A 13,258-nucleotide genomic window follows, 5' to 3' on the forward strand; every position below is an offset into this window, starting at 1 on the left:
AAAACCATCCCAAACTGCGGCTCAAGGAGTCAACGAGGAAGGCAAGCCCGATCGGATACTCAGAAGCAAGGGGAGGTCATCCAGCCAGACCCCGGATGAAACCCGCAAAGACGGATGGGCTCCATCAAGCAGGATCATCTGGCAGCCTGTCCCGATTCACCGAGGAGTCGCCGATCGATAGCCCGCCTCGGGTTCTCCATGAGCAGATATCGAACGCTCGCCTGCTCGATCGAGGAATCCTCCCGTTTTTCAAACCCATATCCGCTTCACCCCCCTCAAGCCACAAGTTGCCGCATGAGGTCCGCCGACAGTCGCTTGAAAGCAGATCGCCTGTCGGGTCCTATCGTCCGCCTCATCCCAACCGCCGCAGCCGCCAGGATCATATCTTGGCCCCATCAGGCGCAGGTGCAGGTGCCGGAAGCTCGACAGGAAGAGCCATTCATGTCACACAGATATGTGATACCGATTCCAGTGACGAGCAAGGGCCGAATGCCATCCGTAGCGGCAGCGATTCATCTCGAACAGCCCGAGTGCCTCGTCAGGCAAGCCCCTCGAGCGGAAAGCGAGACGGCGCATTCGGCCATTCAAAGAATGCGAGCACCCAGCAGCGGTTCAGGACTCCAGAAAAGGGAATAGATCTCGCAGATACATCCGATGACGAGGTTGCAAAGATCACTCCTGTGCGGCACACCGACAGCCGCGAGAACAACCCGGCCAGGAAGCCCATAGGCAGCAAGGTGACAGACGACCGCTGCAAGGCAAGGGAGAGTCTCGATAGCGACGATGATGAGTTTTCTCGACTGACTCCGAAAGCAAAGTCCTGCGATCGTAATCGTGGATCCAAGCCGAGTCTTGTCCCAAACGCAAATGCAGATACGGTGCGCGAGCAGCGGTCCGGTTTGGACCCAAGACCAGGATCTCGCCAGGTTCCAAAGCCTGAGACAATGCCCAGGCCGGCCCCAAGGCCCAGCCCCTTGCCCCAACTGGACGACACCAGCAGCTCCTCTGACGAGGCGCTTACCAAAAAGCGGGTGGTGCGAGAATCGTCAAGCACTCGGCCGCTTCAACCAACGAAGCGAGTGCGCGGAAAAGCACCATCAAGTACCCCAGAGCCTCACGCCCCCAAATCGAAGCCATTGTCGAACTCATCGGCCGCGCCTGCCCTAAGCATCCGCGATACACCACAGTCATCGGCTCGCCCAAAATACACGACCGCGATCGCAATTCAAGATACCCCTGAAGTCGGCGATGTTCAGATTGTTACCAACAACTCAGCTTCCTCTCCAGAACACACGCCCACACACCCGAGAGCATCCAAAACAGGCGCTGTCCGTGCAACTTTCGGTAAGAACATATCGCCAACGACTGCGTCTGCTGGCGATCTGGAGGAACATGCCTCGACAGCAGCTGGAGCGGCCGTTGAAATTGTGGACAGCAGCGACTTTTCCGACGGCGACTCCCTGGACTCTGGCTATGACAAGGCCCTCAGGTGTCCAAGTTGCCAGAGACACCTGTCCGACAGCCTCTCTGCCAAAGCCATGGATCTGTACAGTCACCTCCTGTCGCTCACGCCGGGATCGGAGCAGTATTACATGCAGGGATTCGAGTTTTGTCGGCGCCACAAGGCCGAGGAGACCACCATTCCGGAGGGTATCAGGAGAGGATATCCAACGAGCATTGACTTTAAGCGTATCAAGATGCGGGTTCGGGGTCTGCTGTCCGAGATCAAGGGCATTGTTTCTAATCCAGAAACGAGCTACTTTCGCACCCTGGCGATGCAGGCATACAGCTCCCTCGGCAAGCGGCATGCACAAGGTGGGCCGCACCGTTTGACGAACCGAGTGCACCGAGCACAATGTACTGCCGGCTGACGATTGACCGTCTGCCTCGGATCGATGCCGATGGCCGTTGAGTCATGGCATCGCGGAGTGCCGTCTATCGCTATGGAGAATGAGAGGGCTTGTTGTTCAGCCAGGCCGCTCGTCATACCCCCAGCAACTAAGGAGCCTCTGCCCATCCCATCCCATCGATGCCCCAGGCGTCGAATACAAACTAAGACATAGCCAGCAACTCAAATGTGGCTATTATGGAATGGTAAGAGTATGGACTCAGTAAAATTGCTCGCCAACATCCCCCATGGAGCTTGGACGATGGCGCTAACGCCTGCTTGAACCTCGTCACGACCAGCTCGGGACAAGCATCATCTTCAAAACACTGATCGAGCTCTTGACTCGCGGAGAGAAGCCGATCCTGAAGTACAGAACAACAAAGCCCCAGACCGTTTTCGAGTTCATCCAAGACGTACTTGTACCCGAAGTCGCGAGCCGTCTTATACTCCAGGACTGTCAGAGCGAAGCCAGCCGGATTGGCGATGTGACAAACTTGGCAGAAGCCCGCCAAGTGATGCAGGAGAGCTCCGAGTTTGGCTGGGCGCTCCACGGCGACTGGAGCGACGAAGAAAGCAGCGACTAGGGACTAGGGGGAACTCGCCTCACCTCGTCTCGGAGCGACGAAGCGTCGGCTGAATCGTCTTCGCTAACCCTGCTGTCCAGCGGGCTTGCATGCAGGGCTATCCGGGACTCACTTCCCATCCGTTGTTCATCCACTGTCCATTCGTGTTCATCTGTCCCATCGTCACTGTATGCACAATGCAGCCTTCACCGACCGAGAGGTGGCACCCTGTTTTGAATCCGCATCACCTTGGCTGAATCGCAATACATATACGGCCTATTGTCATTGACCCACCCATTCGTACCATCCCATGCCCATGGAGCTATTTGCAAGAGTTTTGAGCGACTGTCGATTGGGAATACAAACGAGTGTACATAGCCTGAAGTGCATGACCAATAACGGATAGCATTTGAGCATATTGGAAATTGCCCTGAACGACACCAACGACACAAACGACACGGGTGATGCACAAGAAAATAACCAACGCCGTTTCGATAAACGATGGAAAGGGTGGCTCGGTTTGCGGGCCGCTCTTATTGGAGGATCGCTTTGGACCGCCATATTTCAAAGTCTATCTCGGACAGATTGCCACAGCCCCGGAAGTCTCTCACCAACAGACTTGTTGATCGAAACACAGGCCTCAAGACCTCCCTGCGGCGAGTCCAAAATAAACGCACATCCATCGAGTTCGATTCGGACTGGTCCGGCATAGACTGGCTTGGATCCAAAGTCGGGCTTGAGTAAGCCCATGCCGGACCAGGAGCTTACGATAAAGTCCTTTCCGATCTGAATGGAAAGTACAATACGTTCTTGCCTGGGCTGGGTATCGAGATAGTTGACGGTGTCTCGCATGAACTCAGCGCTCGTTCTCTCGATACCCTGTCGAACCCGCCTTGCTGCTTGGGCGATCTTGTCTTGGTCCAGCCCGATCCACTCTTGGCGATGCTCCATGATGGCAGTGAACACGGCGTTACCAAAGTAGTTGGGAGGCAGACCAAGCTTCGCTCGGCCGTTGATGGCGTTGCTGGAACGGAAGCTATACTGAGGATCGCGGGCGGCACCGACAACCATAGTCACAAGGCCGATGAAAGAGTCCATTGTGCTGGCAAAGTGGCCGGCCGGCTGGTCTGGGGGATTGGTCCAGTTCTTGAGCTTGACCAGCTCCTCGGGAGACAAGTAGAGCGAGACGCTGGTCGTCGAAGGTGGGCCAGAAGAAGACCTTGCCTTGGCTTGGAGGGCCTCGATTGGAACAGGCACAGTGAAATATTCGGGGTGAGCCCTGGCCGGAGGGCCGGTGCTGAAGAGGAGACTGCGATCGTGGCAGGGCATCAGCTTTGATTGACCACGGAAAGCACGGCCCCACGACTCCATCAGCTGGAACATGGAATCTCCGTCGAGGACACTGTGGTGCGCCGACAGCCCGATAGAGAGGGCGCCGTGAGCGAGCTTGGAGACCTTGACTGCGAAAATGCGCTCGTCGCGCAGGGGCAGGAGATTGAGCGGTCGCTCCTGGGCAAGAGCGATGTGGTCCTCGGGTCGGTCAACAAAGAGCAGCAAGGGCTTGAGCTCCGGGTCGATCAGCACAGAGGCAGAGCCGTTGTCTGCGCCGTGCTGGACTCGGCCAAAGAGGATGGGATAGTCCTCCATCACAGACCAGAACGACTCTTCCAGGAGCGACTGGGGATACTCGCCGGGCGGGTAGATGTACACCAGCGCAAACAGAAAGACGTGCGCAACGGTGTCCATGGGCGTGAGCCTTACAACGGTGCCGTCCGTGTTGCTGTCGTCAGCCGCGGCTGCTGGTGCTGGTGCTGCTGATGCTGCTGTTGGGGATGTCGAAGCGGGCATTTCGGGCTCCAGCGTCTCAATCGTCGAGGGGGGTGGGCGAGAGGAGCAGGGAGGCCAGGGGTCTGTTGTGGATGTCTTGCAGACCCACACACGGCAGTGGCGCAGTGGCCATGGAGGGACGGCGTGCGCCACCCGCCCCTGGCTTGGCAGGCACCGCATTGCCGAAGCATCAGGCGACATTGCAGTCCATCGCAGTCCATCGCAGTCCATCGCAGTGCATCGCTCTGCCAACGACTTTGTGGATAGTGGCGTATCGTCATCTCGATGGACGGTCGTTGGATGTTGCCTGTGCTGTTGATCCGGCGAAGCACAGTGCAGCGCTGTGCTGGCGACACGTCGTTCCAGACCAGACCCCTGTTGCGATGCGGACATCGACATACAAACGACTCGCAAGCAGTTTATTTCCACGAGCAGGCGGTAGGCGCCAGGCATCAAGGCATCTCTGCGACAAATCCAGCCATCGCTTTCGGCAGCTGCCGAGTGCTGGCGATCTGTGATCCCTGGTGGCTGTGCTGATGAAGACCGGTGCGACGAGATCTATGCGACGGCCTTGCCCTTGAGGTCGGCCGGCTCGTCGTCGTGAAGTGGCTCGAACTCAGGAACTTCTGGAATCTCCCACTTGCCCTCTGCAGCGTTGGCTGGGATAGGATCAAAGTTGCAGAGCCGATTGTGGATATTCGGCCGATGGCGAAAGGCCGCAGGATAGACAGAGGCATGAATGCCAGCAGCGAAACGAGGATGAGAGTTGCATCAGGCGCAGTGCTGTTGTGCACCACCCTCGATGCCATCGATGCACCCAGCGGCGGGATCGTGGACAGGTGGATGGGTTGGTGGATTCGGAAACAGGAGATCTGGGGCTCGAGATGCTAAAGCATTCAAAGGGACAGGGGCAGCACGTCTCACCTTCGTTCGAGATCCAGAACGTCGCAAAGAGAACCGACTCGTTCTTGAGGCCGAGTTGATCGAGCATGCTGCCGTCCTCGAGAGGGGTGTAGACGTTTGTCTGTGAGTTGTGGATCGAAAACCGAACATCGCGAGGGTCCGTTTTCTCGAGGAGCAGAGCCGCAAACCGGGTCTTGACGGCCACGACCGAGTCCGACGGGTTCGCTTCAAGGAACCAGGTCGTTCTATGGCGCTTGATTCGGATATATATTGTTGGGCTCTGCGGCGGCAGGCACCGAGCCAGGTTCGGCCGTAGGTGGAAAATGGCAATCATACGATGAGAATATGGGCGGGCAGGCCGGACCGATCGGCGAGGCTGCAGAGATATCCTATGGGGCAGGCTATCGCTGAAGGCGAAATCATCAGGATAAGCAGGTGGCGGAGCTGCAGCCAGCTCATACCATGGTGTGCGGACAGCGAGGCGGCGATCAGGACGATCCAGAAGGAAGATCTGCGACGAGGCCAAGCGGGACTGCGGGGTCGCGGCAATAGAGCGCTCTCAAAACGAAGCGGGACATCCCGCTCTGAGCCAGGACAGTTGTTGCTTGCTGGAACCTGAATACATCCACCCACTCGTTGCATTCACGGCCAAGCAGTATGTCCAAGGAGACCGAGGCCGTCATCGCCGTTGGCAATGCTTCATGGCGTCAAGGCAAGGGCTATGCATCCAGTCACAGGAGATAGCGATTGTGAGACCGGAGAGCGTCCCAATGTCTTCACTCGGAGGTGATTTGCTGAATTGCATGTGGTTCTGTTGGATTCATTCTCATCACACACTGCGCTGACATGCGGAATCAGTGGGGGTGTCCCGATTCCTCATGAGCAAAGTGTATTGTGTGCGGGAATAGACAGCCCCCCTCATAGAACGCGGCCAGAGTAGCAAGCATGCCAATGAATACCAGCGAATGCCGAGGATGCCGAGGATGCCAAAGATGCCGATGGATGCCGATGGATGCCGAGGATGCTGATTGATGGTGACCGCCGGGGACGGCACACAACGCCGGATCGGCCACACCGAGTACATAATCCGATGGCAATCCGGCGGCTGTCCTTCGATTCTGGTGCTGCCGACATCGCATTGCTTCCCAGTGGCATCGCAATAGCAACGACTGATTGGCTTCGATCACTGCTGATTGCATCCATGCCCTCCGTCAAGCCCGTCGGCGCCATCGCGGTTGCTGAGAGCCGCTTTCCTCTCGGTCTGGACCGGATGTTTTCGGCTCTCCCAGAACCACAAGGTCCCCCCCCGTCTGCCCCCTGTCCTGGAGATCCAGACGGCCGTCTCGAATGAACAGCTTCGGGCAGCGATGGGTTCTAGCTGTCGCCTGGACCTGCCTCGGCATCGCTTCGTGGCTCGCCCAGGCGGCCAGCATAGCCCCCACGAGCACCATCAAGATCGGACTGATCTTTCCTTATAACTCGACCAATCCATACATTCAACGGTGGATCGGAGGTGAGCAAATGTCGCGCCAGCAGATCGTGGTGGCATCCCCAGCACTGCTGCTCGAGATTTCCGACGCGAGTCTCACCTCACATCGTCACAATACCGATGCCGGATCGCAATCAGTTATGGAGGTAGGCTCACGGCATCGTTACGGTGCACCTGGACAAGCACAGCACCCATTCCACGAGCGCGAGTACGCCGTTTGACCCTTGCCAAACTCCTCCATCGACCCGCTTGGACGGGCTGCAGGGCGCCGCCAGAACAGCCGAGTCGCATATCAATGTCGCTGCCAACCGCTCTGTGGTCCAACTGATAACGGGATCGAGTGGCTCAGGCGAAGGCTTCACAGCCGTGTGAGTTTGGCCTCCGGACTCGAATTGCTCGAATTGCTCGAAGCAGCTTCATTCCGACTGACTGCGATTGAAGTCTGCAGCTGCTGTACGAAAGACCAACCCCGAGCGCTCATACAGATCGACCATTCTTCCAACTAGGATCGCTCTCTCGTATCTGTATTACTCTGGCGCCACAGCCCTGATCGGCGACATCCTTCCGCTGGTATAGTGAGCAGTAGAGCACTTTGTACCAATGCTCGCTCGGTAACTCACACTTGTTTCACCACCCAGACGACCACGATTGAGGCAGGATACACCAACGCTTTTGAGGCAGGCATCTCAACTCTCTGCAGGCTGCATATTGGCTTGTCTCGACAGCATCTTCGACAACATTTCTGACGGAATGAGTTTGCAGCTGCCGCAGGTTTCCGTATTCCCCCTGGTGGATGTGCTCGACAACAAAGCGGCGTATCCAGTAAGTCCCAGACATGGCAGCGGCGCCATCTTGGGTGGGATCGATCGACACCGCTGATAGATCGAGTCCGCTCGGATTGGGTCGAGCCTGATGGCACCACAATTCGATTGGCTGACCTGGCAAACCCAACGGATCTGTGCTCAGTTTTATTGGCGAGCGACAGCCGGTAGTCAAGCGATTGCAAGTGCCTTGACAGGTAAGGTCCCTGCCGAACTCAGCACAGCACCCGATAACAACAGCATATGCAGGAGTGACTGACATGGTTACCTCATACTCGATCGGATTTGCATTTCCGCAGCATATGCCACCATGCAAAACTGGACATCAGTAACTGTCATATCCGGCCCTGACGTTGGCTCCCGATCGTTGCTTTCGGATATATATCTGAAGTAAGATACTGCAGTCTGTTCAGGATGAACACGCTCCGAGATCAGCTGTGCTAATAGAAGTAACTGGCGCGCATTTTCCTTTGAAGAATGAAGACCGTTGGGATAGGCATCGATTCCTTCAACATCTTCACTGACACGAGTCTCCCACCGGAGCAGGTATTTGGTATGTCACTGGGATGAGCAGAGCGGATACGGGGGGGACAGCGATGCACCGTAATAGCCCAGAATACACTGAAGTGGCCTTGGTTGGGCACTCAAGTACCGAGCCTGTATTATTCAAGGAAAGTCACCCGGACTTTGAACTCAACCGTCTCGACGTCTGGCCATCACAGCCAATACACTCGATCAAGCTCCAGTCAGCCTCGAGAGCGTCTATGAGGGCGTGGAGTTTGTGAAGAAGCGCTCCAACATTGTCATCCTCAGCATCACCGACCCCGCGGTTGTAATGTTGTTCCTGAAGATCTCATGGTAAATTGCTTAGACTGCAGTCATGCCACGATTTATGCCATGCTGAAATCTATGCAACCTCAGCTAACTGGCACTGAAATGCCAATAACGCACAGGTACGAGTACGGTCTTCTCGGGAGCCCGTACGTGTGGATGGGTCCGGAACTGGCCGGGGATGTCTCCCAGACCAAGGGTAAGCCAGACTTTTCTTGGCATCTGCTGTCGAGCCATGCAGACGATCGCTCTGACGAGCACGATCAGCATCCCGCGATCGACTGGCCCGTTGCTAATGTCTTTGAGTCACAGGCATCTTGGGCGATCTGTTCAACATCCAAGATTTCCAGGGATACATCCAGTTCTCAGAGTCCACTTTATTCAAGGATGCCACGGGGGGCTTTGTGGACCTCAACGGACGTCCCCTGCCAGTCAACATTTCCTTCACCGACACTCAGCTCGATGATAGGGAAACAATGTATTCTTATGCAATGTGAGGATTGCTCGTTCGCCAAGGTGAACTGCTATCCCAGGAGAGTGTCGACGAAGGCCTGACTCGTGATTTTCGACTGATTCGCCATCGAAATTCGATCAACTGGCAACCGATTGGCTGCAGGGCTACCTATGATTCCGTCAATGTGCTCGTTAAGGGAATCCAGCAGGTATGCATCGCTTGGCTGGAGCAGCCCAGGCATCCCTCCTCGAGGGGCTTCCATGTTCACCACTCGATATCGGGCACTGGGTAACACAATCAACTCGATCTCCAGAGCATGATCTCCCCGACCCCGTTGCAGACGCTCATCGCGGATCCAATCCATTTTGCTCGGGGGCTTGACTATACCGTGTTCAAAAACACGGGATATATCGGGGCCGCAGGTCCATTCATTCTCAACAACAACGGCGAGCCTCAGTTCTCGTAGGTTTTAGCTGCGCAGCGATGATCATGTCTCGGTGGTAGCAGCATCGCAGCGGACGACATATAGCTCACCAAATCATGTGTTATCATCACAGAATCATCAAATTTCGCTCGTTTGTAAGTGAAACCACTGTGAATACCTTAGTTCCGGAGATATCCAATCTACCGAGCCACCATTATCCGCCCACCCTTCGTTGCAACCGCTTGGATGGGAGCAGGCTGGCGGAGTCGGCCGCCCTGAAGAGTAACGAGCTGCAGTCACATGGGAATCCGGCTCACTTGGTGCTGTTGAGCCGAACAGATCTTGATACAATTTGAGAGCGCTGACTTTGCCTGAATTCACATAAACCCACCCAGATCAGGCAGCTCAACAGAACATCGACCCTGGCTTACTACAACACTACGCAGCAGAAAGTCACTGTGATGCGTGGCACTGGGTTTATAGGATACTCCGGAAGCGGCAAAGTAAGCGAGGGTGGCCGGTGAGCGACGTTCCTTGGGTTGGTCTCGTGATTGCACTATTTGTGTCTGACCTGTGCTGACTGTGATGCATCAATATCAGCCACCGACATCAAGATGCGGTAGGTGGTCAAACTTGATGCGAGTGTACCAGACATATGCACCACAAGGCCATCGGCTGACATTGGTTTGACTGTCAGACAACTGTCCGATCGGAACGATCCTGGTCGGTGGTGTCTGCATGGAATGTGGATTCAATGGTATGTTCAGAAAGCGGCTGGTGGCCTCGGCTGCAGTTTCGAGTCTGTGCATCACCGGTTGATATCCTGCAGGCCAATGCCTCGCCACTAACGTTTGCCGTTGCTCTGGCACCTTGAACCCGCTGAAACTTGCAGAACCTCAGAGCAGCTCGACAGGACACTCCCAGTACTACAACATGTCCAGCGGGACTTGCGTTGGCCCGTGCCCATACGGTAGGGTACAATCGTCGCTTCGCGTGGATCACAGCGTAAAATCCGCCGCCCGATTGGCTGTTTCTCGGTCTTGACACCAATCGATATCCTACTGCAGGAGGGCGATGCGTCGATTCGTCTACAACGCCTCTACCGCAAGCTGACTATTTCCGGTTTGTCAACACTCACTACTATCGAGTATGGTTTTTGGAATGCCCAGAGGTCGGCGTGTGCTGTCCGGGAGGTGAGTGCCCATGAACGGCTGCAGTCGATGCAGGTCGGCCGCGCGTGTGTCTGTGTTGTTTGACGCCGGTGTCGAATTGCCTCTCGTGACTGCTGCAGGAAACTGCACCGAGTCGTCGCTTTGTGCGCCCACCATGACCGGCACCTACTGTTCAAGTTGTCGTCTCAACAACACATACAAATGGAACGGGGCTTGTGTGCCCTGCGACAGCTCAAACTGGGACATTGCTCCCATAATCAACCTGATCCTCGCCTACTCCGGAGTGGCTATCTTGATTTATCTGAAGCCCAAGAGCGCAAACACGTTTATTTCTGATATGGTACCTGCCATCCGCAGCGGTGCCAAGCCCAGGGGTGGTCGTGCGTGTGCGCTTTGGACGCTTTAGCATGGTAGCTTCATTCGCTAACCCTACCTGTCTGCTCATTTGGCGGTATGGCAGATCATGTTCTATCAAATTGCTACGATTATGTACTCTGACATGAGGACGGTGGCCGGGACCATGTAAGCACAACTGCACAGATAAATCCTGAGGGTGGCCCAATTGTCCATTTGAGTGTCGTGTGAGCGTCGCAACCAACCTTGTTTGTGTAAGCGTCGTCGTTGTCGGTACAGCTTCTGGAGCCTCTGTTGATGCGATAATGATCATATGCACTGGTCGAAATCACACAATTAATGCAAATGCTGGTTTGCCCAGAGTCAACATTGTTGGATTCAATCTGCAGCTTGGATCAAAATCATCCAAATGTGTCCTGCCGCTGGGCCCGCTCTCCAAATCGATATTCGATGCGTACTTCCAGCCGGCCATCATCATTGTCTCGTATGGCATGATCACGTTGTTTGCGTACATGTTCCGGCGGATCAAGGAGCGCAACGTGGTGATCAAGCTGTGGTTTGAGAAGCTTGTGCCGCAGTGGCTCCAGAACTGGAATTTTTCGATCCAGGCCATGATTGCAGCCGTGGACATTATGATGTACGTCGAGAGGCCGCTGATCAATTCGAGTGAGTATATTTGCTCGCACTGGTTCAGCCGCGGCGACTATGCTGCTGCACGAGACGGTGGGATTGCTGTTGGTGCGCATTGCTCTTGACGCTGACTCGTGCATTCGTAGGCCTTAGCTTCAACGACTGCATCAAAGTGCCGCTCAAGAACCAGTACTTGCTGCGATCAAATCCTGCTGTCGAGTGCTTTTCAACAACCCAATTCAACACAGGTGAGTTGATCCGCCCCACCAGCGGGTCTCTTCACCAATAGCGAAACGAAATACGCAACCTCGGCTAGGTATTTTTGATGGTGGCACTCGTCGTCGTCTCAACGTTTCTGACGCTTTGATGTTCTGCTGACTCGACACAGTGTTGATCCTGAGTTCCTTTGTCGCTGCATTTTTGAGCATTGGGATTCCGATCCTCGTCATGGTTGCGCTCTATCTACGCAAAGTACCGAGTATGGCTTGCGTGTCACTGCTGCTGATCAAAGTCGGAGCCCTCGAATCTCAGTGGAGGGGTGGCACTGCGACGATGGCGACGATGGCGACGATGGCTGCTTCACAGGGATGGAAGCGGCAACAGAGACTCACGCTCACGTTCGCGTTCTGTTCCAGAAATGAGGCCCTATCTGATCTGGACCCGTCCGTGGCTCCACATTCTGTTTCGGTCATACAAGAAAAAATATCACTGGGTGTTTTTCTTTGATCAAGCCGAAAAGCCCATTCTGCTGTTGATGATGTTCTTCATCAGCCACAGTGAGTATTTTGGGCACAACAGGCTGGGCAGGCGCTCTGCATGTCGCCACAGCATGTGCATCCCATGGAGCTTGCGATAGTCACGGCAATGCAGCAGTTCGATCGGATGAGTGATTACGGGCAACTGTCTCCGAGCAGCGAGGCTTTTACTGATTCAAGTGGCAATCTCCAGCCGGCATTCAGTCGATTTGCATGATGCTGTTTATCTTTATTTCGGCGACCTTTCGCCACATTATGCAGGTAGGCTCTAAGGGAGTGACTCGTGATTGCTTCCGGACACTCGCATGCGCTTTTAGGTGGATTGCGGCACCACGTCGCGTGCACTGATTGTGATCAATTCCTCGCGACACAGCCATACATATCCACGCTCGATAACTACGGAAAGTCCATGTGCGAGCTCAGTCTCACGGGAATCGTCTGCCTGCGGATGTTGCGACTCATTGCAATCAAGTCGTCGGCACGTAGTGGCTTCCTGTGGAGCAAGAGCGACGTGGCCGGAAACAAGTGGTGGACCCTCGACATGATCCTTCTGGTGATTCCTCTCACTCTTGCCCCAATCAAGATCTGGGTGATGTTCAAGTCGGCAGCCCGGAATCCGACGCTCCAGCGGGCCTCCAAGAATGTCTTCAAGGCTCTCTCGGCCACCACTATGAACCTGACCCTGAGCCGAGCCGACAGCGCAAAGCAGTCGTCGCGGCTGGAAGGCAAGCTCGACACACTACCTCGTTCGGCGAGCATGGCCATCAGTAGCAAGCACTCCAGCCTCGAAGCACTCGATAACCGAAGCTCCCAGCTCCTGGTTGCCGAGGACGGCAAGTCAGGCACAAGCCACAGCCACTTCCTTCTTCCACTAAGCGCACACAGGAAGAAGCAGCTTGGATCGTCACTAAGCGATTCCGTGCCTTCGTCGTCAATGCCGAACCCGCCGGGCAGATAGTGCGGCGTCCTCATGATGCCATTCTTTTGATGTCATCCTTATGACAACATACTCCAGATATGCTATCGTGCCTGCTTACAATAAACACCGGAACTGCATGTGCAAGTGCGAATGCGTGGTATTTCAGCAATATAGCAGCAGACTGCACTTCCCCCCCCCCAAGAGTGGATCGGGGGGCTACAAACTACA

General features: G+C 55.3%; 4 protein-coding genes across 4 annotated transcripts; 2 read left to right on the top strand and 2 right to left on the bottom strand.

The window, feature by feature from the left end:
• Positions 1–944: 944 nt before the first annotated feature.
• BJ171DRAFT_579062 (RTC4-like domain-containing protein) lies at positions 945–2,472 on the top strand (the record flags this gene model as incomplete). The annotated part of the gene is made up of 3 exons (XM_053113936.1): positions 945–1,815; positions 2,039–2,094; positions 2,188–2,472. 3 exons carry the CDS (start codon positions 945–947, stop codon positions 2,470–2,472), a joined length of 1,212 nt encoding a protein of 403 aa, XP_052969411.1.
• Positions 2,473–3,015: 543 nt separating this feature from the next.
• On the bottom strand, positions 3,016–4,197 carry BJ171DRAFT_579063 (transferase family-domain-containing protein; the record flags this gene model as incomplete). The annotated part of the gene is made up of 1 exon (XM_053113937.1): positions 3,016–4,197. The coding sequence occupies one exon, from the start codon at positions 4,195–4,197 to the stop codon at positions 3,016–3,018; it is 1,182 nt and encodes a 393-aa protein (XP_052969412.1).
• Positions 4,198–4,676: 479 nt separating this feature from the next.
• Positions 4,677–5,757, bottom strand: BJ171DRAFT_494319 (uncharacterized protein). Its single transcript, XM_053110014.1, has 3 exons — positions 5,643–5,757; positions 5,203–5,461; positions 4,677–4,937 (listed from the first exon to the last, which is right to left on the bottom strand). The coding sequence occupies exons 1-3, from the start codon at positions 5,643–5,645 to the stop codon at positions 4,837–4,839; spliced, it is 363 nt and encodes a 120-aa protein (XP_052969413.1). The 5' UTR covers positions 5,646–5,757; the 3' UTR covers positions 4,677–4,836.
• Positions 5,758–11,196: 5,439 nt separating this feature from the next.
• On the top strand, positions 11,197–13,181 carry BJ171DRAFT_494323 (uncharacterized protein). The gene is made up of 6 exons (XM_053110015.1): positions 11,197–11,392; positions 11,503–11,604; positions 11,745–11,834; positions 11,992–12,132; positions 12,305–12,372; positions 12,485–13,181. The coding sequence occupies exons 1-6, from the start codon at positions 11,218–11,220 to the stop codon at positions 13,067–13,069; spliced, it is 1,161 nt and encodes a 386-aa protein (XP_052969414.1). The 5' UTR covers positions 11,197–11,217; the 3' UTR covers positions 13,070–13,181.
• Positions 13,182–13,258: the final 77 nt, after the last annotated feature.

This window comes from Polychytrium aggregatum (assembly GCF_025602895.1).
Source record: "Polychytrium aggregatum strain JEL109 chromosome Unknown BJ171scaffold_8, whole genome shotgun sequence".
In the NCBI taxonomy this organism is placed as follows: Eukaryota; Fungi; Chytridiomycota; class Chytridiomycetes; order Polychytriales; genus Polychytrium; species Polychytrium aggregatum.